Source organism: Panthera pardus, unplaced genomic scaffold (genome assembly GCF_024362965.1).
Source record: "Panthera pardus isolate Hobbes unplaced genomic scaffold, ASM2436296v1 HiC_scaffold_8, whole genome shotgun sequence".
NCBI classification, from domain to species: domain Eukaryota; kingdom Metazoa; phylum Chordata; class Mammalia; order Carnivora; family Felidae; genus Panthera; species Panthera pardus.
The window spans coordinates 8,073,864-8,099,298 of record NW_026527013.1 but is presented as its reverse complement, the minus strand read 5'-3'; the positions used below and the strand labels follow the sequence as shown (position 1 = coordinate 8,099,298).

General features: G+C 51.8%; 1 protein-coding gene across 2 annotated transcripts; it reads left to right on the top strand.

Moving 5' to 3' along the window:
* Positions 1 to 1,755: 1,755 nt before the first annotated feature.
* Positions 1,756 to 10,782, top strand: KEAP1 (kelch like ECH associated protein 1). 2 transcript variants are annotated; one of them, XM_019427742.2, is made up of 6 exons: positions 1,756 to 2,198; positions 4,645 to 5,330; positions 7,469 to 8,154; positions 9,228 to 9,433; positions 9,710 to 9,886; positions 10,047 to 10,782. In XM_019427742.2, the coding sequence occupies exons 2-6, from the start codon at positions 4,692 to 4,694 to the stop codon at positions 10,211 to 10,213; spliced, it is 1,875 nt and encodes a 624-aa protein (XP_019283287.1). In that variant the 5' UTR covers positions 1,756 to 2,198; positions 4,645 to 4,691; the 3' UTR covers positions 10,214 to 10,782. The 2 variants fall into 2 exon arrangements, with proteins under 2 accessions (XP_019283287.1, XP_019283286.1); XM_019427741.2 differs by lacking the exon at positions 1,756 to 2,198 and adding an exon at positions 2,220 to 2,581.
* Positions 10,783 to 25,435: the final 14,653 nt, after the last annotated feature.

Below are 25,435 nucleotides of genomic sequence, written 5' to 3'. Positions count from 1 at the left end.
AAGGCAATCTCTCCTATCTCAAAATCAAATCTATGGACCCTGTGAGCCAGTGGTGCCACTTGGAGAGCTTTATCCAAGGTACTTGCACACGTGCAGGAGGATGCATGAACACGGATGTGTATTGCAGTACTGTGTACGAACGCAAAGGATTGAACTCAACCCACGTGGCCCTCTACAGGATCCTGGTGTAATAAGCTGTGGCACATCCAAACTGTGAGATACTATGCAGCCAGTGAAAAGGATTAAGATATTTGCTGAATGTTGACCTCGTTTTTTTTAATCGTTCTGTTTTCTTTTAAGTTTATATATATAGATTTTATTTTATTTTGAAATTTACATCCAAGTTAGTTAGCATATAGTGAAACAATGATTTCAGGAGTAGATTCCTTAGTGCCCCTTACCCATTTAGCTCATCCTCCCTCCCACAACCCCTCCAGTAAGTTTATTTACTTTGGGAGAGCGCAAATGGGGAGAAAGAGAGTATTATATTCCTTTCAGGTGTCCAATATAGTGATTCAAAAATTCTATACATTACTCAGTGCTCATCAGGATAAGTGCACTCCTTAATCTCCTTCACCTGTTTCACCCATCCCCCCCCACCCTACTCCCCTCTGGTAACCACCACTGTGCTCTATAGTTTAGAGTCTGTTTTTGGGGTTGTCTCTTTGGCTTTGTTTCTTTTGTTTCTTAAATTCCACACGCGTGAAGTCATATGGTATTTGTCTTTCTCTGACTGGCTTGTTTCGCTTCGCATAATACTTTCTAGATCCATGCATGTTGCTGCAAATGGCAAGATTTTATTCTTTATCTATGGTGAGTAATATCCCATTGTGTGTGTGTGTGTGTGTGTGTGTGTGTGTGTGTGTGTGTATAGGTATATATATATATATATCACATCTTTATCCATTCATCTATGGATAGACACTTAGGCTCCTTCCATAATTTGGCTAAGATGGACTCTCTTAAAGTTTATTTATTTTTGAGAGAGAGCGAGAGCAGGGTAGGGGCATAGAGAGAGAGAATCCCAAGCACGCTCTGCACCATCAGGGCTGAGCCCAATATGGGGCCAGAACTCATGAACCATGAACCATTAGCTCATGACCTGAACCGCAGTTGGATGCTTAACCGACTGAGCCACCCAGGTGCCCCAAGATGGATTCTTTCAAAAACAAGTACATTTAGGGGTGCCTAGGGCTCAGTCAGTAAAAGCCTCTGTCTTCTGATTTTGGTTGCCCCCTCTCCCCAGGCTCCCTCTTGGGAGCGAAGCCTGCCTAAGAGTCTCTCTCTCCCTCTGTCCCTCCCTGTGCACACGTGCAAATAAATAAATAAATAAATAAATAAATAAATAAATAAAATACATTTAAAAATTAACTTTATATCATAATCAGCAAAAATGATGAATCAGCATCCGTTACCATGAAAAATAACAATTGTTCATATCTATTGGGCACCAGCATTCGCATTCGGTCCTCACGTGGCTGCTAGTATTAGTAACCATTTTACAGAGGAAACTGAAGAGTGGAGAAGTTGAGTTATGGAAGTATCCCTACAGAGGTAGAGTGGCGGGGCCGGGCTTCAAACCCCCGCAGGCGAGCTTCACGCGCCTCTAGATTGGAGGGGACTGAAAAATAAAGGCAAGGAAAAGCCAACTAGGTAAATAATTCTAGCAGGATCCGGCGACCGCTGGACCGTGAGGCCTGGGTTGTGTGGGGCTCGCGAGAGCAGAGCGGGTCGGGCAGAGCAGCCCCGCGCAGCTGAGACGACCGAATCGGACGGATGGAAGGGACAGTGCGAAGCGGGGACGGACCGCGCCCGCCCGGCCGTGTACCCTCGCCCTCGCCCGCTCCTCGCTCCGGGGCGCCGGGCACCTGCGGGAAGGGCGGGGAATCTCGGCTCCTTCCCCGCCGCGCCCTCCCCGCCCTCTCCCCGCCTCCTTCCAGGCCTTCCCGAGGCCGCCCCCCACCCGACGTCCGAGACCCCGCTGGCCTTGCGGCCCCGGAGCCAAGGTCCCCCGACAGCGGAGGCGCCCTCAGGCCCCCCACAGCGAAAGTTAGGCGGGAGCCGCCCCGGCCGGGCCCCGGACCCTCGGGTTTCCCGGAAGCTCTACGCGCGGGTGGCACCACTGTGCCCGGAGCCGCCGCGGCGCCCCGGGCATCCCCACCTCGCGGCGAGAGCTACGAGGCTACGCGGGGGCCGAGGTGAGCGCGCCGGCCGGGAGGGCTGTCCACCGATCTCCGGTGCAGACAGGGGCGCTCCGGGCCTCGAACCCGGGGCTGATTCACGGCGGCTCCGACCACGCGGCCGGGTGCGCCGCGCCGTAGTGACGGGCGTAGCGGTCGCCGCGCTGGGGCTGCGCTGCTCCGCCAACGCCCGCGGGAGCGGGGGCGGGGAGAACGGCCCCTCTGCCGTCCCCGCCGCCCGAGGCCCCGGGGCCGCGGGGACTTTTATTCTGACACGGCCGGCGCCCGGCTCTGCTTAGTCATGGTGACCTGCGCGCGCTCCGCGCCTCCCCCCGGCGCGCAGCGATGGAGGCGCCCGGGCCTGGGCGACGGAGGCGGAGCTCGAGCGCGGCCATGGCGGGGTGAGTGAGGCGGCCTGCGCCCGGGCTGCGGGCGCCGCGGGCCGGGAGGGCCCCGGGGGTCGGGGGACAGGGCGCCGCGGGCCCGGTCGCCTTGGGGTTCCCGCGGCCCCGCGGAGGGCGCGGCTCGAGTCCTGGCCTTTTGTTGGACGGCGCGACTCGAGGGGTGGCCCGGGAGCTACGCAAGCCGGGCGAGAGGCCCAGGGAGTGCCCCTCGGACCGGCTGCCGGGGAGCGCGGCGCGTTGGGGAGCTTGGTTTGCGCCCTGGGGTCGGCAGTCGAAAGGCTGCGGCGGGGGTCACTTCCTCCCTTCTCCAGGCCTCGGTGGCGGCTCAGGCAGGGCATGCGCAGTCCCCCCCACTTATCTGCTTCGTGGGGGGAAGTGTCCAGTGTCCAAGGGGCACCGCTGACCGACTGGCCAAAGACCAGGAGGCAGGGCAGGGGCCTCAGCCGGGGAGAGGCGGTCAAGCGGCGCCCTGGGCCCCGGTGGAGGAGGGTGCTCTGGCAGGCACAGTGAAGCGGGCAGTCGGCCAGCCACTCGCTTACTGACCCCTGAGCAGTGCCAGGCCCCGGGCAGGCCATGGGGGAGGCACACGAGAGGGTGGGCACCACCGTGACCTACGCAGGGCTCCCTGCCTTCTGAAGCGCCGGGGCTGAGGGCCCGGGGCTTGGGCCATCCGTCAGAGCAAGCCTCGGAGCTCGGAGCTCATTTCGGTTTCTGACAAGTGCTGCGGTGGAAATAAAACAGGAAGGAGATGACTGTGCGCGGAGCCCGGGAAAGATAAATGGAGAACCTGGGGAGCCTCTTGCAGATTTCCCCGGCTTCTCCCTGAAGGACCTTTCAAAAGGGCAGCTCATGGCCCGGCCCTCCAGACTCCACAGGTTTCATGGGAAACCCTCCCTTTAGTCGTCAGTCGCTCTCATTACACTCCTCCCAGCCCCCAGATTGTCTCTCTCATTCTGCCTCTGAGCCTTTGCCCTTGCCCTTCCCTCTGCCTGGAACATCCCTTTGGTGTGTACATCCTTCTGGTCTCAGCTCTCACAGAGCCCTGGACTACGTGATTTAAAGTAACTGCCCCTTGGCGCCTGGGTGGCGCAGTCGGTTAAGCGTCCGACTTCAGCCAGGTCACGATCTCGCGGTCCGTGGGTTCGAGCCCCGCGTCGGGCTCTGGGCTGATGGCTCGGAGCCTGGGGCCTGTTTCCGATTCTGTGTCTCCCTCTCTCTCTGCCCCTCCCCCGTTCATGCTCTGTCTCTCTCTGTCCAAAAAATAAATAAAAAACGTTGAAAAAAAAAAAAAAAGATAAAGTAACTGCCCCAAGTCACACTATCACAGTGCTGTCGTCTTTTTTTTTTTTTTTTTTTTTTAAATAACCATCATTTATACTCAACTCTTGCTTATTTTACTCATGGCCCATCCCTCATCATCTCCAGGGGGGCACAGTTTATGCCCCTTTCTCACTGCTGTGTTTCCAGTGCTTAGAACAGCGCCTGGCACACAGTAGATACTCAGTAAATGTTGGTGAGGAGAATGAAAGAAGGAGCTAGACACGCTCTATCTGACTGACTTTGGCTCAGGTCATGATCTCACTGTCCATGGGTTCAAGCCCCGTGTCGGGCTCTCTGCTGTCAGCACAGAGCCTGCTTGCATCCTCTGTCCACCCCCTCTCTGCCCCTCCACCGCTCATGCTTTTTCTCTCTCTTTCAAAAATAAATATTAAAAAAAATAGACATGCTCTATCTAGGAAGGGAAGGGAAGCTGGAACAGAGTGAGCCAAGGGGAGAGGGGACGGAGGCCGACTGTGTAGGGCTTACGAGGCCATTGAAGAGTTTGGCTTTACCCTTTGTGCCACGGGGGGTTGTGGGGGGATTGTGAGCAAGGGAGGGACATCGTCTGACCCGTGTTTTTAAGATGGAATCCCGGGCTGGTGGGGCCACGTGGCAGCTAGCACAAACGGACGTTGCTTCGCCCGGGCTTGGGAAGGAAAACTGGTCTAGGAGTCGCTTTATCTTATCAAAGGAGGCCCGACCCCGGGCCCTGCCCCAGCCCTGTGCTCTCCCTCCTCCAGGCCTCTGAGTGCCCGTGGTGCTGTTGTCCCTGGTCACCTGGAACCCCATGCAGCCGGAACCGAGGCCTAGCGGGGCTGGGGCCCGCACCCGATTCCTTCCCCTGAGGTCACAGCGCCCCGAGGGGGCAGGGGACGCGGTGATGTACGCCTCCACCGAGTGCAAAGCCGAGGTGACGCCCTCCCAGCACGGCAACCGCACCTTCAGCTACACGCTAGAGGACCACACCAAGCAGGCCTTTGGCATCATGAACGAGCTGCGGCTCAGCCAGCAGCTGTGTGATGTCACGCTGCAGGTCAAATACGAGGACGCGCCGGCCGCCCAGTTCATGGCTCACAAGGTGGTGCTGGCCTCATCTAGCCCTGTCTTCAAGGCCATGTTCACCAACGGGCTGCGGGAGCAGGGCATGGAGGTGGTGTCCATTGAGGGCATCCACCCCAAGGTCATGGAGCGCCTCATTGAGTTTGCCTACACGGCCTCCATCTCCATGGGTGAGAAGTGCGTGCTCCACGTGATGAACGGCGCCGTCATGTACCAGATCGACAGTGTCGTCCGCGCCTGCAGCGACTTCCTGGTGCAGCAGCTGGACCCCAGCAACGCCATTGGCATCGCCAACTTCGCCGAACAGATCGGCTGTGCCGAGCTGCACCAGCGAGCCCGCGAGTACATCTACATGCACTTCGGAGAGGTGAGTGGTGGGGGGAGACGTAAGGCAGGGCTTGGGGGCGGTGTCGGAAGGACCGGCGACGGATGGACAAGGGTCAGATCAGGGAGCTGGAGAAAAACAGGGTTCTGGGGTCCTAGTCTACACATCTGGGGTGACTCTGGGAAACAGCCGAGGAAGGCGAGCGCTTCATGGGTCCATCTTCGTGGGTCACTGACTTCTCCGGGGTCAAGAGAAGGCAGTGACCCACGAAGATGGACCCATGAAGCTCGTTCCCATGCAGGGAACATGACAGCAGCTCAGCCCTGGGGTGCGCGGAGCAGGGCCCGATGCTTCAGGCCGTCAGCAGATCTTTGTGGAACACCCGTGACATGCCGCCTCCCTCAGATGTGACCCTTAGACGAGTTTTCTTTGGTCGACGCAGTGTCGTCCTTACACTGTTCTTGGTTTCATTTTCGTTTTTGAGTGGAGGAAGTTGTGAGCATAAAATGACAGATTCCTTCTAAAATCACAGTGATGAGCCCAAATTCTTGGGTGGCACCCACTGGTGGCTGTGCCCTTGGGATGATGCTAATCATAAGTGTTTGTTGAGCCCTGGCTGGGCCAACCCCGGTTCTAAGTGATTTCCATTCTTCAAAGCGTTGGATTTTCTCAACTCTCTTAAGAGGAAGTACCACCCCTAGGTCTGGCCCAAGAGGGCTGTACCCCAGGTCCCAAGCCTTGGAGAGTCCCGTGGTTTAGAGTGCCTTCCTGAAAATTTCCTTCCTTCCTTCCTTTCTTTCTTTCTTTCTTTCTTTCTTTCTTTCTTTCTTTCTCTCTCTCTAAAATTTTTTAATATTTATTTATTTTGAGAGAGAGACAGAGTGTGAGCAGGGGAGGGGCAGAGAGAGAGGGAGACACAGAATCCAAAGCAGGCTCCAGGCTCTGAGCCGTCAGGACAGAGCCTGATGCAGGGCTCGAACTCACACACTGTGAGTCATGACCTGAGCCGAAGTCGGAGGCTCAACCAACTGAGCCACCCAGGCGCCCCTTCTTCCTGGAAATGTTCAAAGCCCTCCTCCAGGGGCTAGGATCAGCTGGGGTAGATAGTGCCCTGGTTTCCATTTCTCCCCTTAAGGGACAGATGTTCTCCCTTCTACCACACATGTGGGGTTGACCAGATGCCCTGTGGACCTCTGGCACTGGTCCTAGGGCCTATGGCTTCCAGAAAGGCGGTCTGTGAGCAGGGCTTTCCGACAGGCTTGCATAATGTTTCTTTAAAGGGATTGCATGGGCTTGGGGTACCTACCAGAGCATTGGTGGCCTGCTGATGTGGGCTGACTGAAATTGCTTTTATAGACTGGTACCTGACAAGAAATACTTGCCTGGGGCCCTGTCTACCCTACTATATAGTTGGCTACCTCGCCCGGCTGTGAGGTAGCTGCTAACACAAACCCCCTTTACAGAGGAAGAAAACCAAGGCCTGGAGCGTTTCAGGTATTTGCCCAAGTCACCTACTTAGAAAGTAGTGGGCCATATTGTAGCTCAGCCTTCTTCTTTAGAGCCTACACTTTTCTAGAACATTCTAGCGCTGCTACTTTTTCCTTTTTAGCCAATCTACCCTTTTGAAAAAGTAAGGTCGGAGGTGCCTGGATGGCTCGGTCGGTCAAGCGGCTGACTCGTGGTTTCAGCTCAGGTCACGATCTCATGGTTTCGTGAGTTCGAGCCCCGCGTCGGGCTCTGCGCAGACAGTGTTGAGCCTGCTCGGGATTCTCTGTCTCCTTCTCCCTCTCTGCCCCTCCCCCACTTGCACTGTCTGTCTCTCTTAAAATAAAAAAGAAACTTAAAAAGAAAAACAAAGAAAAAGTAAGGTTGTTTAAAAAAGACAACAAACGGGTAACCTTGTAGGTCAAGCACAAAATGAAACAAAAAGGTACGTGGTACATCGTCTCTTTGCCCGTTTACCTGAGTGCCTACGTCCCATACGCCTGGCGTGTGTGGCACCAGCCCATCTAATCTTCGCGACCTGTGAAGTTTATACCGTTCAAATCCCCGTTTTACCAGACTGGCAACTGAGACTGTCCGAGGCAGGTTGAGAGACGTGTCCCCCCGATCGCGCCGCCGTGGCGGGCTCAGGGGAGCGGCACGCGGGAGTCAGCCTGTCACGGTAATGCCCTCTACAGGTGGCCAAGCAAGAGGAGTTCTTCAACCTGTCCCACTGCCAGCTGGTGACTCTCATCAGCCGAGACGATCTGAACGTGCGCTGCGAGTCCGAGGTCTTCCACGCCTGCATCAACTGGGTCAAGTACGACTGCGAGCAGCGGCGGTTCTACGTGCAGGCGCTGCTCAGGGCCGTGCGATGCCACTCGCTGACACCCCGCTTCCTGCAGATGCAGCTGCAGAAGTGCGAGATCTTGCAGGCGGACTCCCGCTGCAAGGACTACCTGGTCAAGATCTTCCAGGAGCTGACCTTGCACAAGCCCACGCAGGTGATGCCCTGCCGGGCGCCCAAAGTGGGCCGGCTCATCTACACCGCCGGCGGCTACTTCCGCCAGTCGCTCAGCTACCTGGAGGCCTACAACCCCAGCGATGGCACTTGGCTCCGACTGGCGGACCTGCAGGTGCCTCGCAGTGGCCTGGCGGGCTGCGTCGTGGGCGGGCTGCTGTATGCCGTGGGTGGCCGGAACAACTCGCCCGACGGCAACACCGACTCCAGCGCCCTGGACTGCTATAACCCCATGACCAACCAGTGGTCACCCTGTGCCCCCATGAGCGTGCCACGCAATCGGATTGGGGTTGGGGTCATCGACGGGCACATCTATGCCGTGGGTGGCTCCCATGGCTGCATCCACCACAACAGTGTGGAGAGGTGAGTGGCAGGGCCCGGACGGGGTGGACGCTGAGGGTCCCATTGCTACCGGGTCCCAACCCGTTGGGGTGTGGAGACTTCCCCTGTTGTCGAGTGCCTGTCTCTCTGTGCCCTGCCTTCAGGGAGTGGACGCCTCCAGGTGAAGCTAAATTCCTGGGAGATGTAGGGTCAGGGACCTTGGATGATGTGTCTGGGCCCGGGAATCGCCTACAGGGCTGTCACAAACCCATACGACTCTTCTTCTGCAGGTCTGGAAAGAGTTCTATGCTTTTGAAGTTACTGTAAAATGCTAATTTTATTAAACCATGACACCTCGCTGCCATCTGCCTCAAAATTGCCATAATAAACAGATGTACGAGGTGTTCTGTGTGGAAGGTGCCCCTGGGATATGGTACCCTTGTACAGTGCACAACCTGCACAACTGCATGGTGACCCTGCGCTTAGAAGCTGAGTATTTTGGTCTTTCTGCTTTTGCACAGCCAGTCCTCTGCCCTCTCCTCTTGCAGAAGTGTGATCCAGCATACAGTTCTCCCCTGGAGCACTTGTTAAACTCCCTAGCCCACTGCTGGAGACCTGGCATCGGTGGTGGGCTCGGAGTGAGGCTGGGCAATGGGAATTTTAAGTAAGCCCCACACTTGGGCAAAAACCATCCTGCGTGGTAGCCTAGTTGCTAGAGTTAGGATTCTGGTGTCTTAGAAGGCTGCGTCAAACCCCAGCGCCACGTCCTTGGCGACCCTGGACATGCCGTATCATCCCTCTGTGCTTCCATCTTGTCACCCGGAGGTGACGGGAGATGGCAACGGGGACCACCTGCCCAACAGGCTGGGTGCGGTTTGGGTGGGATGACACATAACAGCACGGGGGCCTGGCCGCGGGGCAGGGCGTGGCCACCGGCACGCAACGCACTTACGCGTAACCTTGAACAGATGAGGGCCGTGAGCCTCAGTTTCCCTCAGAATAGCTAGAAGGATGAGAGAGCTCGAGTGCCTACAGAACTGGCAGAATATCGGGTCACAGTACGTGTTCCCCCGAGGTCAGCTACGACTGCCATTGTCGCTGTCCTTCCTTTGCAGGTATGAGCCAGAGCGGGACGAGTGGCACCTGGTGGCCCCAATGCTGACTCGAAGGATCGGGGTGGGAGTGGCTGTCCTCAACCGTTTGCTCTATGCCGTTGGGGGCTTTGATGGCACAAACCGCCTCAACTCAGCCGAGTGTTACTACCCAGAGAGAAACGAGTGGCGGATGATCGCACCCATGAACACCATCCGAAGTGGGGCAGGTGGGTGGGGGCTGCGGGAGGGGACGGTGGAGGGACACCCTCCCACTCCTGAGGATGAAACTCGGCCAGGCCTGGGGAAGGCTTCCTGTTTTGATCTTAAACCCTGTGGCACACACAGAAGAGCTCGATTCTGACCGAGTCCAAGCTCTTCTCTCGCGGCTTTGTTTCTAAAGGGTCTCCCGGGACAGGGGAGAGGGGAGGGCGCCCCCAAGAAGGTGGTGGCTAGGCCCCCAGTGCCAGGCCCCGGAGTCACCCTCTCTGCATGGTACGGTTTAGGAGTCTGTGTCTTGCACAACTGTATCTATGCTGCGGGGGGCTACGATGGTCAGGACCAGCTGAACAGCGTGGAGCGCTATGATGTGGAGACAGAAACGTGGACTTTTGTAGCTCCCATGAAGCATCGGCGAAGCGCCCTGGGGATTACTGTGCACCAGGGAAGAATCTACGTTCTGGGTGAGGCCCTGGGGGCGGAAACCTGGGTGGAGAGAACTGATTAGCCCCGTCTTTTGGGGGTGGGCTCACATCCCAGCAGGAAGGCTTCTTGTGGGTCCTCCCCCCTCTTTCTTTCCCCTGCCCTCAGAGGGGGTGATTGTGTCCTCTGCTGTCCCTGCAGGAGGCTACGACGGTCACACGTTCCTGGACAGTGTAGAGTGTTATGACCCAGACACCGACACCTGGAGCGAGGTGACCCACATGACATCCGGCCGGAGCGGGGTGGGTGTCGCCGTCACCATGGAACCCTGCCGAAAGCAGATCGACCAGCAGAACTGTACCTGTTGAGCCACTTTTGTTTCTTGGGCAAAAAAACGGTCCGATTGAGAGTATTGTTGTTTTTGTACAAAAACAGGGACAAAAGAAAAGGCGCCAGAGCAAATGCTTATCCTCCAAGATGGGAGGCTGAGATGCCTCGGTGTTAAAATGACAAGTAGAGAGAAAAGAAGGCCAGAGTGGGACCCACGAGCCTGTCAGAGTAGTCCCAGGAATGTCCAAGAGAGCCTTTCTGGGCAGGGGAGGCATGAGGGCAGGCTCCCAGGAGAGAGGCCCCTGCACCCACTCCCTGAGAATAGGCCCGCGGCCCATACCAGCAGCCGCCACCTCCCCTTGGGGTGAAAGCAGGTGCCGAGGTCGGCCCGTTTTTGTTCCTTGTGTCTTTGTGATTGGTTCCTGGAGGCCTGGGAAGGAGCTGACTGAGGCCTCGAGGGGTGAGGCCTCTGCAGAGGTGTGGACCCCAGGGATGGTCCTGTACATAGAAACCACTGGATATCTCTGCCCTGGACAGTCAATTTTGTTGATAAGTAACCATATAACTTTCCAATGAAAATAAAGAACAAACTAACTAGTGTCTTCCACCCGGGCTCTCAGCTGGAGGTCTCGAACCTGGGGACAGAAAGAAGTCTTCTGAGATGTATCCAAAGTCTTTGATTTCGACTTTGAATTTGAAAGCAGCCCGTTATCTCTGCCCATCAACTTGACATGTAGGGCATCTTTCTCCCAGTAGACAGGCCACACAGGGCTCACTTTGTCACTTTTGGCTGCTTTGAAGACAATGACCCAACTCCTTGACACCTCTCTTAGGGCTCCCTGGAGCTCTATTGTAAGGCAAACCATCCCAACATGCCTTCCAGGTCACTGAAAATCTATCCAGTCATTCTTATGTGCTTCAGTCACACAGACTGAGCCTTTTGTTTTGGCGCCTGGGTATTAAAAAGACAAAGGGGTTCTTGGGAATGTTCTTAGGCTCCGTATAGCCTGGTCTCTTCTAAACAATTCCTGTGAAGGCATTATATGGCCAGGATCTCTCTCTCTCTCTCTCTCTCTCTCTTTCTCTCTCTTCAATCTCTTTTATTTATTTATTTTTCAATTTAGAGCATGCAAGCAGGGAAGAGGGAGACAGAATCTTAAGCGGGCTCCACGCTTGGTGCAGAGCCCAACGAAGGGCTTGATCCCACGACTCTGGGATCACGACCTGAGCCGAAATCAAGAGTTGGACGTTCAACCAACAGCCACCCAGGCGTCCCTGGCCTGGATCTCTTAAGCCGATTAACTCTCTTTGTGCTGGGAGAGTGGAGCAAAGAGGGAAGAAGTATGACCTCAACTATGAGGAATTTCATAGGCTCTCCCAAGTAGCTGAGCCAGGAAACATTTGATTCCTTCCCTTCCAGGGAAAGCCTAACTGCCCATCTGTTCAGCTTCATTCACTCAGTTCACCTGAAGGCTGTCTTGGCTGGGCCGCTTCCTGGAAGCAGAAAACAAGTCTACGTTGGCTGCACTGAGTGGATGGGGGAGAACTAGAAGTTGCAAATGTAACATCTGGATAGCCTCTTAGCATTGGCAGAGTGTTTCTACACATGATTTGATGCCCGAGAGTGCTGGGTTCTAGGAAGGGCAAGCCTGAATTCTTTACAGATCGAGGTTCCGAGAAGCGACTTGCCCGAGGTCACGTGGCCACTCAGTGGTAGAGTGGTTCGGGCAGCTCTGCCACTGTGATCGTGAGAAGGGATAGAAGGGGGTCCCGTGGGGCTCAGTGTGTAGATCGGTGGTTCTGGAAACAGTGATCGAATCTAGAGTCCAGGGGAATTTGCATGTAGTTCAGTGGCCAGAAGCCACACGGCCTGTCCCAGAGTGGCGTCTCCTCCCCCCTCTGGAGGTCAGGTTTAGCTGATTCAGTAAAGCAATTCGGGAATCAGCAGTCAGGTGCAGTTTCTTACCCGCAAAAATGGTACTTGGGACACCTAGTGGGCAACAGGCCCTGTGTAAGCTTGCTGGCCCAACAAAGGTAAGTATTTACGTTCCCTTTCAAACTCCGCAAAAACAGCCATTTAAAAAAGACCTTGCTGTGCTGGGCACTGGGGCAACGGTAGTGAACAGGCCCCAAACGATTCCCGCCCTCATGGAGATTATAGCCTAGCAGTGGAGCAGGGCCTCCAACTGGTTCCGGTTTGCCCAGGACATTCCCGGTCTGAACACTGAAAGCCTGGCGTCCCAGGACGCCCCAGTCCCCAGGAAACCGGGCCAACTCTCCAGGTAAGCCAGAGGCTGCAGAAGCAATGTTAAAACCGTGCTAAGTGGCAGGCAGCTGAGGGTCACGGTGAGGTTTGCATTTGAACGTCGACGGCTCTGGAAGCCGCGTGGACGTGGCTGGGACCTGGAGCGCACCGGGGAAGGCCAAGCAGCTATCGCATTAGCCTGGTGAGAGAGGATGGCAGTTTGGATTAGGTTGTGGGAGTGGAGAGAAGTCGACTCTACTGGTGGAGAGACTGATTAGATAAGAAGGGCAGAGAATTAGGAATGCTCCTGGGTGGCTTCAACCTTAAGCAGCCAGAGGTAGAGAACCTTTGAGGAGGCCGCAGTTCCAGAAGGGAAGTGACCGTGTTTTGGGGTGTGTCAGCTTTGAGGCCTCAAGATAACAACTGTTTTAGGAAAGTACACAGTCCTATTTTTCTAGCCTTTAGGCTTTAATGCTTCCAACCAGTTCTCGAATGGCTACTCTACCAGATGTGAAGTGAGGTGTTCAGACACAGTAAGAAACAAACATGACACTGCCTCTTTCTCCTAGAGTTAGAGTTCATAATCACAAAATACGTATGTAATTAAGCTCAAAGGTAAGCTTTCTGAAAGCCAGGAGCTCGACCTAGGTCAGAGGCCCTGAGAAAGCATTGTTGAGCAGTTGGCTTTCCCACAGAAATCCAAAGGAACTGATAGCGTCAACTAGGTGGAGAAAGGAGGGGCAAGATTCTGGACAGAGGAAACATCATGTGCAAAGGTCCTGAGGCACTGGGAAGCAAGTCTGGATGAAGCTCTGAGAGGGAGTAGGAACATGGTGTCAGATGAGGCCCTGTGGGCCATGTTCATTTCTCTTTGTTAAATACCTAAGTATTAACTTTGAAATTAGAGCATTATAGATTGAGCTGAAATATTACTATCTCTCCATTCTAGCCCCCTCTAAGTTAAACACACACACGCACACACACACACAATGCAGTAAGTAATGTTCTGTGTTTCCTTACAAAAGTGGCACAATGTTGCCTGTATTATTCTGCAACTTGCTTTTCCTCCTCAGACTTCTAGATCTTTCCATGTGCGATGTCACACACATTCCTTTTACCAGCTACCCATGTTGTGTTTTATCTCTTCCACTACTGACAGATGTTTAGGTCTTTTCATTTCTCAGAATTACAGATAAGGACGAAATGCCCACTCTTAACCATGTCTCCTTGGGCACAAATGTGTATATTTCTCCAGGGGGCTAAGAGGTGGAACTTCCTAGATTGTAGGCTAAGCACAGCTTTCCTTAGATGCTGCCAGATCGTCCTCCAAAATGGTGGTAACAAACCCTATCCTTACTGTTTCTAGAAGCTCTTTATAAATTTCACACAATCAAATGTATCACTCTCCGTGTTTCTCCCATTTTGTGTCATATTTAAGAAGGACTTTTGGTTCTCACCATTTTCTGCAGCTTCCTACCCATAAATTGTTTCTGCCTTAGTTAACCAGACTTTGTTTTTGTTGGTTCTGCTAAAATCAAGAATCCTGAATAATAGAGAAATTAAGACATTTTGGTAATATTTTTCCCTCCGATATTATTGTTTTGTTTTTGTACTATTTTTAAATCCAACAGGAATTGTTGGTATGAATGGTATCAAGTAGGAATTTAGTGGGATTTTTTTTTTTTTTTGTATGGATAGCTACTGCTGTTCAACCATTTATTTTTCAAACAATTTCTTGACTCGTTACTTCTTTAGGCATAGTTTTGAAATGCTATCCCAATCATATAGAACATTCTCATAAGTGCATGGGGACCTCTCTTCTGTTTTATTGACTCTCTGCTGTTTTACCTAAATATCCATTTTTGCATCAACTTCATTTTAATTACTACAGTTTTATAACGTGTCTTAATATATAGAATAACTCCTTTCTCCCTTTTTCTATTAAAAAAAAAACCCGAGCTATTCTGTTATTGCATTATTTATTCCTGTGATGAATGAAATTCAACGAAAAATCAGAATTTTAATTGGGTTGCATTCAAATTATTGAGTTGGGGAGAAAGAACATTTTTACAACATTAGGTCTCTCAATTCATGAACTTGATTTATCTATTTAGGGAATTTTTCTTTCCTGTCCACAGGAAAGTTTTATACTTACTCCACAAAGGGTTTTTTCTTGGGAGTTTTATAGGTCTGGTTGCTGTTGTCAGTGAGATCTTTACTCTTTGATCCTTTAAAATTGGTATTTCTGGCATATGGGAAAGTTGTTGGTATATTGATCTTCTACCTCCCTCTTTCTAGTTTTTTTTTTTTTTTTTAAGGCCGGTAACTAAATCACCTGCAAACAATAACAGTGTAATGTCACCTTTCCAATAGTTATACCACTCATTTCTTTTTCTTGCCTTATACCAGTAGCTAAGACCATCTGTGAAATGTTGGTTAGTTGTGGTAATAGTGGGGATAATTGTCTTATTCCTTTTTTTAAAAAAAGTTTTATTTAAGTAATCTCTACACCCAATGTGGGGCTCAAACTCATGACCCAGAGATCAAGAGTAACACACTCCTCTGTCTGAACCAGCCATGCACCCTGTCTTCTTCCTAATAAGAGGGCCGCTTCTAATCCGCCACTAGTAAATCTGATGTTTGCCAAAAGATGGTCTGTAATCTGTACCTTAACTTTTGCTGGAACTTTTATCAAGTTCAGGAAACTCTCTTCTATATCCAGTTTGCTACATTGTTGTTGTTGTTTTTAAATCATAAATGGGTGTTGGATTTTCCAGAAGTCTCTCATTCAATTGCATCCCAAGAAATTGCATTTCTGACAAATGCCCAGTGGATGCTGATGCTGTTGTCCAGGGACCACACTGCAACACATACTGGTGTAGAACAATGGGGGCACCTGAGCAGTTCAATCAGTTAAGCGTCCGACTTCGGCTCGGGTCATGATCTCGTGGCCCATGAGTCTGAGCCCCGCGTCGTGCTCTGTGCTGACAGGTCAGAGCGTGGAGCCTGCTTCGGATTCTGTGTGTCTCTCTCTGTCCCTCCCCCACTCATGCTCTGTCTCTGTCTCTGTCTCTCTCTCTCAAAAAAAACCATTATAACAAGAACAACAGGTTAAAGGCACATTCCAAGAAACATTAAAGAGTTAATGGAAGAGAAGCTCCAAGAAACATAACAGCAGCAGGAAGTCATGAGGAAAACCAACAAAAATGCAACATCACATAAGCTAAGTGGAGAAAAAATTGAGCACGAAAAGATTTAAGTAACAACACTGTGAAATGCAAAGGTGGGGGTGGACCTGCATGGCTCAGAGCGTCTTACTCTTGATTTCAGCTCAGGTCACGATCCCAGGGTCATGGGATCGAGCGAGGCATCAGGCTCCACGCTGGGTGTGGAGCCTGCTTAAGATTCTCTCTGTCCCTTCCCTGCTCATGTGCACAAGAGTGCTCTCTGAAAGGAGGAAAGAAAGAAAGAAAAGGAAGGAAGGAAAGAAAGAAAAGAAAGAAAGGAAAGAAAGAAAAAGGAAGAAAGAGAAAAAGAAAGAAGGAAAGAAAGAAAAAAGGAAGGAAAGAAAAAAAGAAGGAAGGAAGGAAAGAAAAGAAAGAGGAAGAAAGAGAAAGAAAAAGAAAAAAGGAAAGAAAGAAAGGCAAAGAAGTTGAGAAAGATAGAACCCTTCAAATGCCCCCTGGGTTTGTGGACTGGAAAGTAATCTTGCTGAGAACCACTTTGGTCGATTTGTGAAGGTAAAGCAATAGATTCCTTCAGTAAGTGTTTATGGGACGCCTCCTTGGAACTGGTCCTGTTGCTGAGAAGGCAGCACTGAACTGGCGAAGGAAGCTGGGGAAGAGAACATCTCTTTCGAGACACCTGGGTGAGAAGAGGCAGAAAAAAGACTGGATGAAAGCTAGAGAGAACCAAAGCATTCAGGGACGGTGTGGGGTTTTGTTTTTGAGATTCAGAAGACAGCATGTTTACAAGCTGAGGGAAATTCTCGGTCTAGAAGGCCATATCAAAGATGAAGGCGAAAGAGGAAGGATCCATAGGGACAGTAAGCGGATAACTTCCCACTCGCGGTCAAGTGGACGACGTTAGTTCTGTGAAGGGCACTGTTGTTCTGGATGTTAGAGTCCCTTGCTTTGTGCAATACAACGTGCCTTCAACGCAGTGAATATCTTCTCCCTTGGGCGTGCGTTCTGGTTTTAAAATATTAGTGGACATAAATATTGCAGAAGATAGAATGCAAGCGGGGGGGGGGGGGGGAGAATACCCTAGAATCCACAGACTAGGCTCGAGACCCATATCCGGCACTTAGTGCAAATCCTTTCTGTGCCTGGCTTCCCTCATCTGTAAAACGGGGGTACCAACAGTGCGTAGCACCTGGCACCCAGTAAGAGCACAATAAATGTAGTATCACTGATAGGAATGAGGGAAGCACTGGAAACCTGATTAATTACTCAGCTTAACACCACTCAGAATTATCAAGGTGGTCAAAGTCGGCACGATAATGGTAACGTTTCAGGACCTCGGAGCACTTTACCTGCATACCTTAAAATTCCTCACTGGCTCTTGTTACCTGTGAAAACTCGGGGCTTCCACCAACCCATCTGACTTATTTTGTGATGCTTTTGCAGCTCCCCACAACCCTCAGGCCGGATCCGGCACCTGATCAACCGTATCTGGGCTGATGCGGGAGGTGTGGGCTAAAAGGAATGCAGCGCCCTCTTGTGGGCTTCAGACAAAAAAGGAACTATTTCCAGAGAAGGAGAGGTAGAAAAGATTCGTGGAGCCCAGGGTGTAGAATTACCTGATTTAGGCTTGTTCCTGCTTTTTATCTTTATTTTTATTACTCTTATTTTTTAATATTTATTTATATTTGAGGGAGAGAGTGGGGGGGCCGGAGGGGGGACGGCAGAGAGACGGAGACAGAATCCGAAGCAGGCTCCAGGCTCTGAGCTGTCAGCACAGAGCCAGACCCGGGGCTCAAACCCACCGTGAGATCATGACCTGAGCCAGAGTCCGGCGCTTAACCGACTGAGCCACCCAGGTGCCCCCTATTTTTTTTTTTTTTAATTAGCATTCTTCAAAACTCCTGGGCAAATTATATTTATAAGAAACGGAACACAATTTGCAAAGGCATCCACAGCTCCCCCTATATAAAGAACTCTCCCTCCTGTGAGCCCCAGCACCCCATCCAGACCTTAAGGTCATGACTTTGCTTTTATCAGGCCACATTTTAAACAGGGCACTCAGGAACATTTTTCAGACTACATATTCCAGGATCCTCCCAGAGATTCAATCAGCTGATTCAGACAACTTTGGTGGGAAATTTTAAATTTTTTACTGTTTCTTTATTTTTGAGAGAGAGAGAGACAGAGTATGAGCAGGGGAGGGGCAGAGAGAGGGGGAGACACAGAACCCGAAACAGGCTCCAGGCCATGCGGGGCTCAAACTCCTGAGCCGAAATCCGACGCTTCACCGACTGAGCCACCCAGGCGCCCCGTTTAGTGGGAAATTTTAAACCGAACCGCCCCAGGCTGACTTCTGCGGCCTCTTTGTCTTCACTTGCTGGTAGCTTCACGGTCAGGAAAGACGAAGAAGGTTAGCCGAGGAGCTGGTGTTTGAGTCTCAGCCCCGCACCTGGCTCTGTGCTGACATCATCTGCACTGCGTGCCTTCCCCTTATCACATTTCACCCTCCCTGGTCATCTCTCAGTCCCTCTAAGGATTCACCAAGTGAGGGGTTAGGGCAGGGACAGCAAGCACTTCCGTGCCCACCATGTTCCAGGCACTGTGTAGAGACAACTAGGAGCAGTTTCTGCCCTCCTGCAGCGTATAGTCACCGAGGCAGCGGGACACACACAGACTGTTCCTTAATGATCCCTGAGGCAAGAGTCGCTTGCGGAAGTCCCCAAGGCCTCTGTTCAGAATCCTTCCATTCTTCCTCCACCGATGCACTGGCACGTATAGGCGGCGCACACACATTGGAATATCGACTAGACAATTCTTGATCGCCGGTGGACGGACAAGGAATCTTCGCGGGGCTGAATGGGACTGAAAGGCCAGGCCTTCCAGCCTGCGGATTTGGCCAGCTCGGTGCGCTCCGCCTGTTGGGATTTCAGCTCCACCCAGGGAAGCCCTTTTGACCTCCCCCTCTAACCTTACCATCAGATCTCTTGGGACTTCATGGACCCTAAGTAGTCCCTTTTCCAGGTGACAGTCCCACGCATATCCAATGACTCCGTAAGGTCCTGCTGACCACGGCAGCAATACTGATGTTGAATATTGATAAATATTTCAGGGCACTGATCCTTCCTGCGGCTCCCATTTTAGGAGAAACAGCCCCAGTTCCTTACACAATTTCTCAGGTGACAGGGTAAGTTCCTGTGTCAGCTGGTGTCCCCCCACCCCCCAACAGGCACACACTTTGAGGGGGCGCTGGGTCTTGCCTTCCCCCTGTCTCCGGCTGGGGGCGGGGCTTCGCGGTCCGCACCATGCGGGACACCCCAGCCTTGGATCTGCGCAAATTGCAAAGGGGTGGCGACGCTCCTTCCGGCTGCGGGGGGCGGGGGTGGGTGACAGGAAGCCCTCAGCCAAGGGGGCGCAGCGCCAGGCCCCTTCTCGGCAAGGAACACTGGGGACACTTGGGGAGGAGGGAATGACATGAGAGGGGACCCCCTCAGGAAGAAGGGATGAGCCTAGATCCCTCGGGAAAGACGATGCCGGGGCCCCACCGAAGGGAAGGGGACTGACACCTGCGTCCCCTAAGGAAGGGCTGACGAAGCGGGGTCCACCTAAGGAAGTGGGAATGGCTCTGGCGCCCCCCTCAGGAAGGAGGAGGGAGGACCCCGGCGTCTTCCTCCGGTAGAGGGCACGTCTTAGGGATCGCGCTCAGGAAAAAGGGTCGGGGCACCTGGGTGGCTCAGTCAGTTAAGCGTCTGACTTAGGCTCAGGTCATGATCTGACGGTTCAGGTCATGCCCTCACGATTCGTGGGTTCGAGCCCCGCACCTGGCTCTGTGCTGACAGCTCGGAGCCTGGAGCCTGCCTCGGATTCTGTGTCTCCCTTTCTCTCTGCCCCTCCCCCGCGCATGCTCTGTCTTTGTCTCTCAAAAATAAAGGTTACCAAAAAATTAAAGAAAAAAAAGGAAAAAGGGTCGAAGTCTAGGAGCCCCCTAGGGAAGGGGGAAATGACGCCAGGGTACTCTTAGGAAAGGAGGATGACACTGGGGTCCCCTTAAGTGGAAACGACGCTGGAGTCACTTTCAGGGAGTGACGCCAGGTCCCCTCACCCTCCTCGGGGTTCGTCGCACCTGCAGCCGCCCGAGAGCCTCCGCTCGCTCAGCCCTCCGGTTCCCCAGGCGAAGCGGCCGCGCCCCTCATTGGCGGCCTTCTCGGCTAATGACAACCACGACAGCCAATAGCACAGGGGGGAATCCCCCGCGTGTCCTCGCCCCGCCTTCCACTCGGTCTGCGCGTGCGTGCCTTTCTGATCCCGCTGTCTCTCCCCAGCTCCACTCCAGGAGGCGCTTGGGGGCGGGGAGCTCCCGGTCCCGCCTCCTTCCCCGCCTGTGACCCATTTATAATAGGGCTGTTGTGAGAATTCAGCGCGACAATTTACGTAAAACAAGCAATGCCTGGCACATAGTAATCCGAGTTATTATCCGTGCAGTTATTATCTGCATTTTACAGCGAGGGGGAAACGGAGGCACAGAGCGAGGAAGTTAGCTGCTTTCTTGACTAACCAGGTCATTAACTGGAGATGTGGGAACTAGAATCCAGGCAGGCTGAATTCAGAGTCTGCGTGCTTATCTACCGTGCTTTTGTGCCTGCCAGATAACAAATACCGGTATTTCCTTACCCTGATTATAAAATAGGCTTCCCCTTGATTATAAAATTAATACCTGCTCACTGCTAAAAGTCAGAAAATATCGAAGACTACAGAACAGAAAATACAGATCTCTCTTAATCCTACCACTGGAGACATCATTAATATTTTGATGGACGAACTGCCTTTTCTAGTAGATCCTCTTTTAGTAGGATCATACAATGCAGAACATTTTGAAATCGGCTCTTCTCACTATAAACATGTCATTTCAATAAATTTAAACGCTCCTCATTGGTTTTCCCCACCTCATTGTTTTTAATTTTTTTTTAATGTTTTATTTTTGAGAGAGAGCGCAAGTGGGAGAGGTGCAGAGAGAGAGAGAGAGAGAGAGAGAGAGAGAGAATTCAAAGCAGGCTCCAGGCTCTGAGCTGTCAGCACAGAGCCTGACGCCAGGCTCAAACTCAAGGACCGTGAGATCTTGGCCTGAGCCCAAGTCCGACGCTTAACCGACTGAGCCACCCAGGCGCCCCTCCCACCTCGTTGTTTTTAATGGCTGCATATTCTTCTACTGTACAGATGAAGCATAATTTAATGATGCTCTAATGTTGGATATTTTTAATAATAGTTCTTCACTATTCTGACCAATACTAGAATGGGCATTTTATGCCTTCATCTGTAGGTTTTTGTCCAAATGTCTCTTTAGGATAAGTACTTTAAAAATTGCAATGGCTGAGTCAAAATGCATGCAGTTATGTTTTTAATAAATATTGTCAGACCACTCTTGGAAAGCTGTATGTGCCAACTCCCACCAACACTAATGAGCTATGAAAGTGATTTGTCCACACCAGGATGGTCCATCTTTTCATTATTTGCCAAGTAGATTAAAAAAACATATTTTAGGGGCACCTACCTGTCTCAGTCGGTGGAGCATGTGACTCTTGATCTCCGGGTCATGAGTTTGAGCCCCACATTGGGTGCGGTGCTTACTTAAATAGGTTTAGAGGTGCCTGAGTGGCTCAGTCAGTTGAGCCTCTGACTTCTGATTTGTGCTCAGTTTGTGAGTTTGAGCCCTGCATCAGGTTCTGCGCTGATGGTGCGGAGCCTGCTTGGGATTCTGTCTCTCTCTGCCCTTCTCCTGCTCTTGCCCGCACGAGCTCTTGCTGTCTCTCAAAATAAACAAACATTTAAAATGTTTAAATAAGTAAATAAATAAGTAAACAGATAAATGAATAAAGTGAATAAATAAATAAGTTTAGGGGCACCTGGGTGACTCAGTCGGTTGAGGGCCTGGTCACGATCTCACGGTTTGTCAGTTTGAGTCTCACATCAGGCTCAGTGCTGTCAGCGCAGAGTCTGCTTTAGATCCACTGTCTCCCTCTCTCTCTCCGCCCCTCTCCGCTTACACTCTCCCTCTCACAAAAATGAACATTTAAAAAAATATACATTTTAAAAATAAAAATAAGCGTTTTAACTTGAGCTTCCTGTTATTCTGTGAAAGAGGGAGAACTATCATCCAGCTCAGGATTTTGTGCAGGTGAACTAAAGTAGCAATAATAGGGGCACCTGGCTGGCTCGGTCAGTAGAGCATACGACTCCTGATCTCCAGGTCATGAGTTCAAGCCCCACACTGGGGATAAAGCTGACTTAAAAAAAAAAAAAAAAAAAGTAGCAATAATAATGAAAGTATCAGGCCGTTATCAGGCAGCTGTCATTGTACAACAGACAACAGGTGAAGTGAGGTCTCTGGCTTATTTCCTCGACAGGGTGAGATCACTTCCAGGCCTCAGTTTCCTCATCTGTAAAAGGGAGCCTGTAATAGTATACCTCCAGGACTGCCGGAGAGCCAATAAGAGAACCCTCCTAATGAGTTTAGCACAGGGCGCAGTCCTCTAAAGGCTGGAAGAGGCAGAGCCATTGTGCCGGACCAAGCAGCTTGCAAGTGGCTGATGTCAGCTTTAACTGACGCCGCCCCTTCCCCAGGTCTCCCTTGTCCTATTCAGATTACAAGGCCTTGCTGCTGTGCCCCACTGCCCTTGGTCACCTTTGCCTGAGGAAAGATGAACTCCCCACCACGAGGATTTTCAAGAGCCCAGCTGATGGTCACATGCCCACCTCTGCCCTTTGACCCACATCCTCAGACTGTGACAGTGTCCCAACGGAGGAGGCCTTTGGGACATCATGCCTGCACTTGGGGAAACTGAGGTCCAGAGCAAAGAAGTCTCATCGGCCTCCCCTGCCACCTGGGATTAGTGCTATCGCCTCCTGACCCGCCTCCCGACCCTCAGCCCGACACCCTTTCCCCGACTCTGCCTCCCTTTGAAACACCCTTGGGAAAATGTCTGTGTCTCCTTTGCTTCTTGCACAAGGTTCAGATTCCCTGGAAACTTCTACCTAGTTTTCCAGCTTTGCTTTTCCTCTCTGAGCCCAGGCTGCCCCCCACTCTTCTGGGCCGGGATATCTACATACTGCAAATCTTTAAACCGCAGTGAAGCAGGCAAACCTTTCTACACGCTAAATCCTATATATTCACTCTCCCACTTAAGTTCCAGAACTGCAGTGTCTCATATGATAGACACTGGCCACTTGTGGCTACTTAAGGTAAAGGAAAATGAAAACCCCACCTCGTCAGTTGCACTAGCCACATTTCAAGGGCTGGATAGCCACACGTGGCTAGTGGCTACTGTGTTGGACAGCAGACAGAACATTCCCATCATCGTAGAAAGCTTCACAGCCCTGCTCTAGACTGACGGGGATTTTTGTGATCATTTTATAGATGAGACAACGGAAGGTCAAAGAGATCATGCCCAACGTCACCCAGCCACAGCTGGGATCCAAACGACTCCGATAACTAGAGCTGAATGACAAAGTAAGCAGGTCAACCTTTCTTAGATCCAAGGAAGCTGTGCATATATACATCTACTGATCCCCCTGTGGTTTAAGCACTTAAGCACTGAGTGTGTATGTGTATCTTAATTTATTACACCCCAGAGGCAGCCAGTATTCTAAACCAAAAGCTTGAATCACAAACACTTCTGCTCTCCATATCTTTAACCACTTGGGGGAGTTTTTTGCTCATCAGCATAATGAATGTCAGAAACATTGGTGAAATCAAGGGTTTGTTAATTAGCCTGATAAAGGTTGGAAAATGGGATCCCCTTGAGTGGAATTAACAGTATTCAAATATGTGGAATGGTTAAACTATCTGAGTCACTCACACCCCAACCTTGAATGAACACTTTAGCAAAGCAGCTTAAAGCCCAAGCCAGTCCTGCGTGAATTTGGGGGATTCGGCTTGCCTGATACTGACCATAAGGCTTACAGGCTCCAAGCAACACAGAGCCCTGACTTGAAGATATTCAGGTTTGGGGGGCACCTGCCTGGCTTAGTCAGTAGAACCTGTGGCTCTTGATCTCAGGGTTGTGAGTTCAAGCCCCACACTGTGTGTAGAGGTTACTTTAAAATCTTTAGGGGCATTTAGGTGGTTGAGTTGGTCTTAGAGATGTGACTCTTGATCCCAGGGGTGGTGAGTTCGAGCCCTACTATGGGGGTAGAGATTACATAGAAATTAAAAATCTGTATATAAATAAAATCTTAAAAAAAAAAAAAGATATTCAGGTTTGTTTGGATTTTGTTTTAATGCAAGGTGAAGGTTGCAATCACAAAATGGCCAGGATGCTGGGAATTCATAGAACTTACAGGGTAAGTAAAGTCTCTTGTGGCTGTTTATCAGGTTTAACATCTGCACGGCAGAATTTGACCAGAGACCTTTTATCATGGCCTGGCAGCCCGATGATGGACGCCCTACCAATCAGGCCCCCCCGCACCCGAGGTTTCCAGGAATGACTGTGAGATTCCAGAAGTGCCCAGAGTTGTGTCAGATATGCTGTGTACAAGAAGTGGGGTTTACCTGGGTCGCCTAGCCTCCAAAGACTGGTCTGAACCTCCACTTTACAACCTGAAGTCCTTGAGCCAGCCAGCACCTGGCCCAGGCCAGGGGGCTGCCTCCCGCCACACTTGCTGGACCCCCATCCAGGTCCTCAGCGCTTGGGGAGGGTCAGGGATGGAGCTCTCTCTCCCCTTATCCGCGTCCCAGGCAGCCGGTGAGGAGAGGCACGCCTCCCAAAAACCAGGGTGGGAAAGGAAGTCACATCAGCCAGGAAGATCAGTGAAATCCTCGGTTTAATTGGAGACGAGATCGAAGGATTGATTATCGATCAACGGACCGACTGATTGATCGTCAGAGGGGACAACACAAGAGCGGCTGAGGGGGTCCTGCGCCCCCCGCTGGGGAGAGGAGCCCTGATTGGGGGTGGGGTTCCATCTCACCAGTCACACCTGGGGACAGGGCAAGGGGCAGGCTCTGCTCAGCCCTCACCCCCCAAGATGACACGACTTCCCATCAAACGGCAGCACTGAACCCACCCTTGCGGGGTCTATGGTACAGTTTGTATAATACAGTGGGAATGGGGACTCTCTCTCTGGGAGACCCCCACCCCTCCTCCTTCCCCTGGCTGGGTCAGCTGGGGAAGGGCAAGTGTATTTTCCCTTTTTGCCTCTGTAGAATAATTTACAAACCAACCTTACAGTATGTACAAAAAAAAAAAAAAAAAAAAAGAGAGAGAGAGAGAGAGAGAAGAAAAAAAAAAGAAAGAAAACCCAAAAAAGTCCCACTCCAGTCACTGGCTGGGACAGAAACTACTTTCGCTACAAAAATGAACCCTGTACAGCATCACGGGGGTGGGGAGCAGGTGGTACTCCCCACAGGGATGGGACAGACAGATGGAAGGCTGGGGCAGCCGGGGGGGGGGGGGCTACAGTACCGTGTGCTCAGAGTGGGGGGGGTGGGGGGGAGGAGAGAGAGGCCCTGCCTTGCCCAGCTGCAGAACTGGGCCAAAGGGGCAGAAAGGAGCGGGGGAGAGGGGGGGTCTTTCCTTCCAAACAGTCCCCCATGGCTTGGAGAAAAATGGCCTTGCATCTGTCTGTCGTATTGCTGCAGGAATAGCTCAGGGGTGTGGCGGGGGGGGGGGGGGGGGGGGGGAGGGGCGTGGCCAGATGGGGACAGAGTAGAAAGGACTTTGGTGCCAGGGTGGGAGAGGGTTGCCCAGAAAGGGGATGTGGGTTGTACATTGTTATTGCTTCCTCCTAGGGCAAAGGGTCGTGAAGGAGGTCAGGAGGATGCTGGGGGGGTGCCCAGG

What these genes read in the sequence shown, in the direction of transcription:
- KEAP1 (XM_019427742.2), top strand. Translation starts at nt 4,692, where the DNA reads ATGCAGCCGGAACCGAGGCCTAGCGGGGCTGGGGCCCGCACCCGATTC. An exon ending in TCTACATGCACTTCGGAGAG is followed by an intron (nt 5,331 to 7,468) that starts GTGAGTGGTGGG and finishes TGCCCTCTACAG; the next exon opens with GTGGCCAAGCAAGAGGAGTT. An exon ending in CACCACAACAGTGTGGAGAG is followed by an intron (nt 8,155 to 9,227) that starts GTGAGTGGCAGG and finishes CTTCCTTTGCAG; the next exon opens with GTATGAGCCAGAGCGGGACG.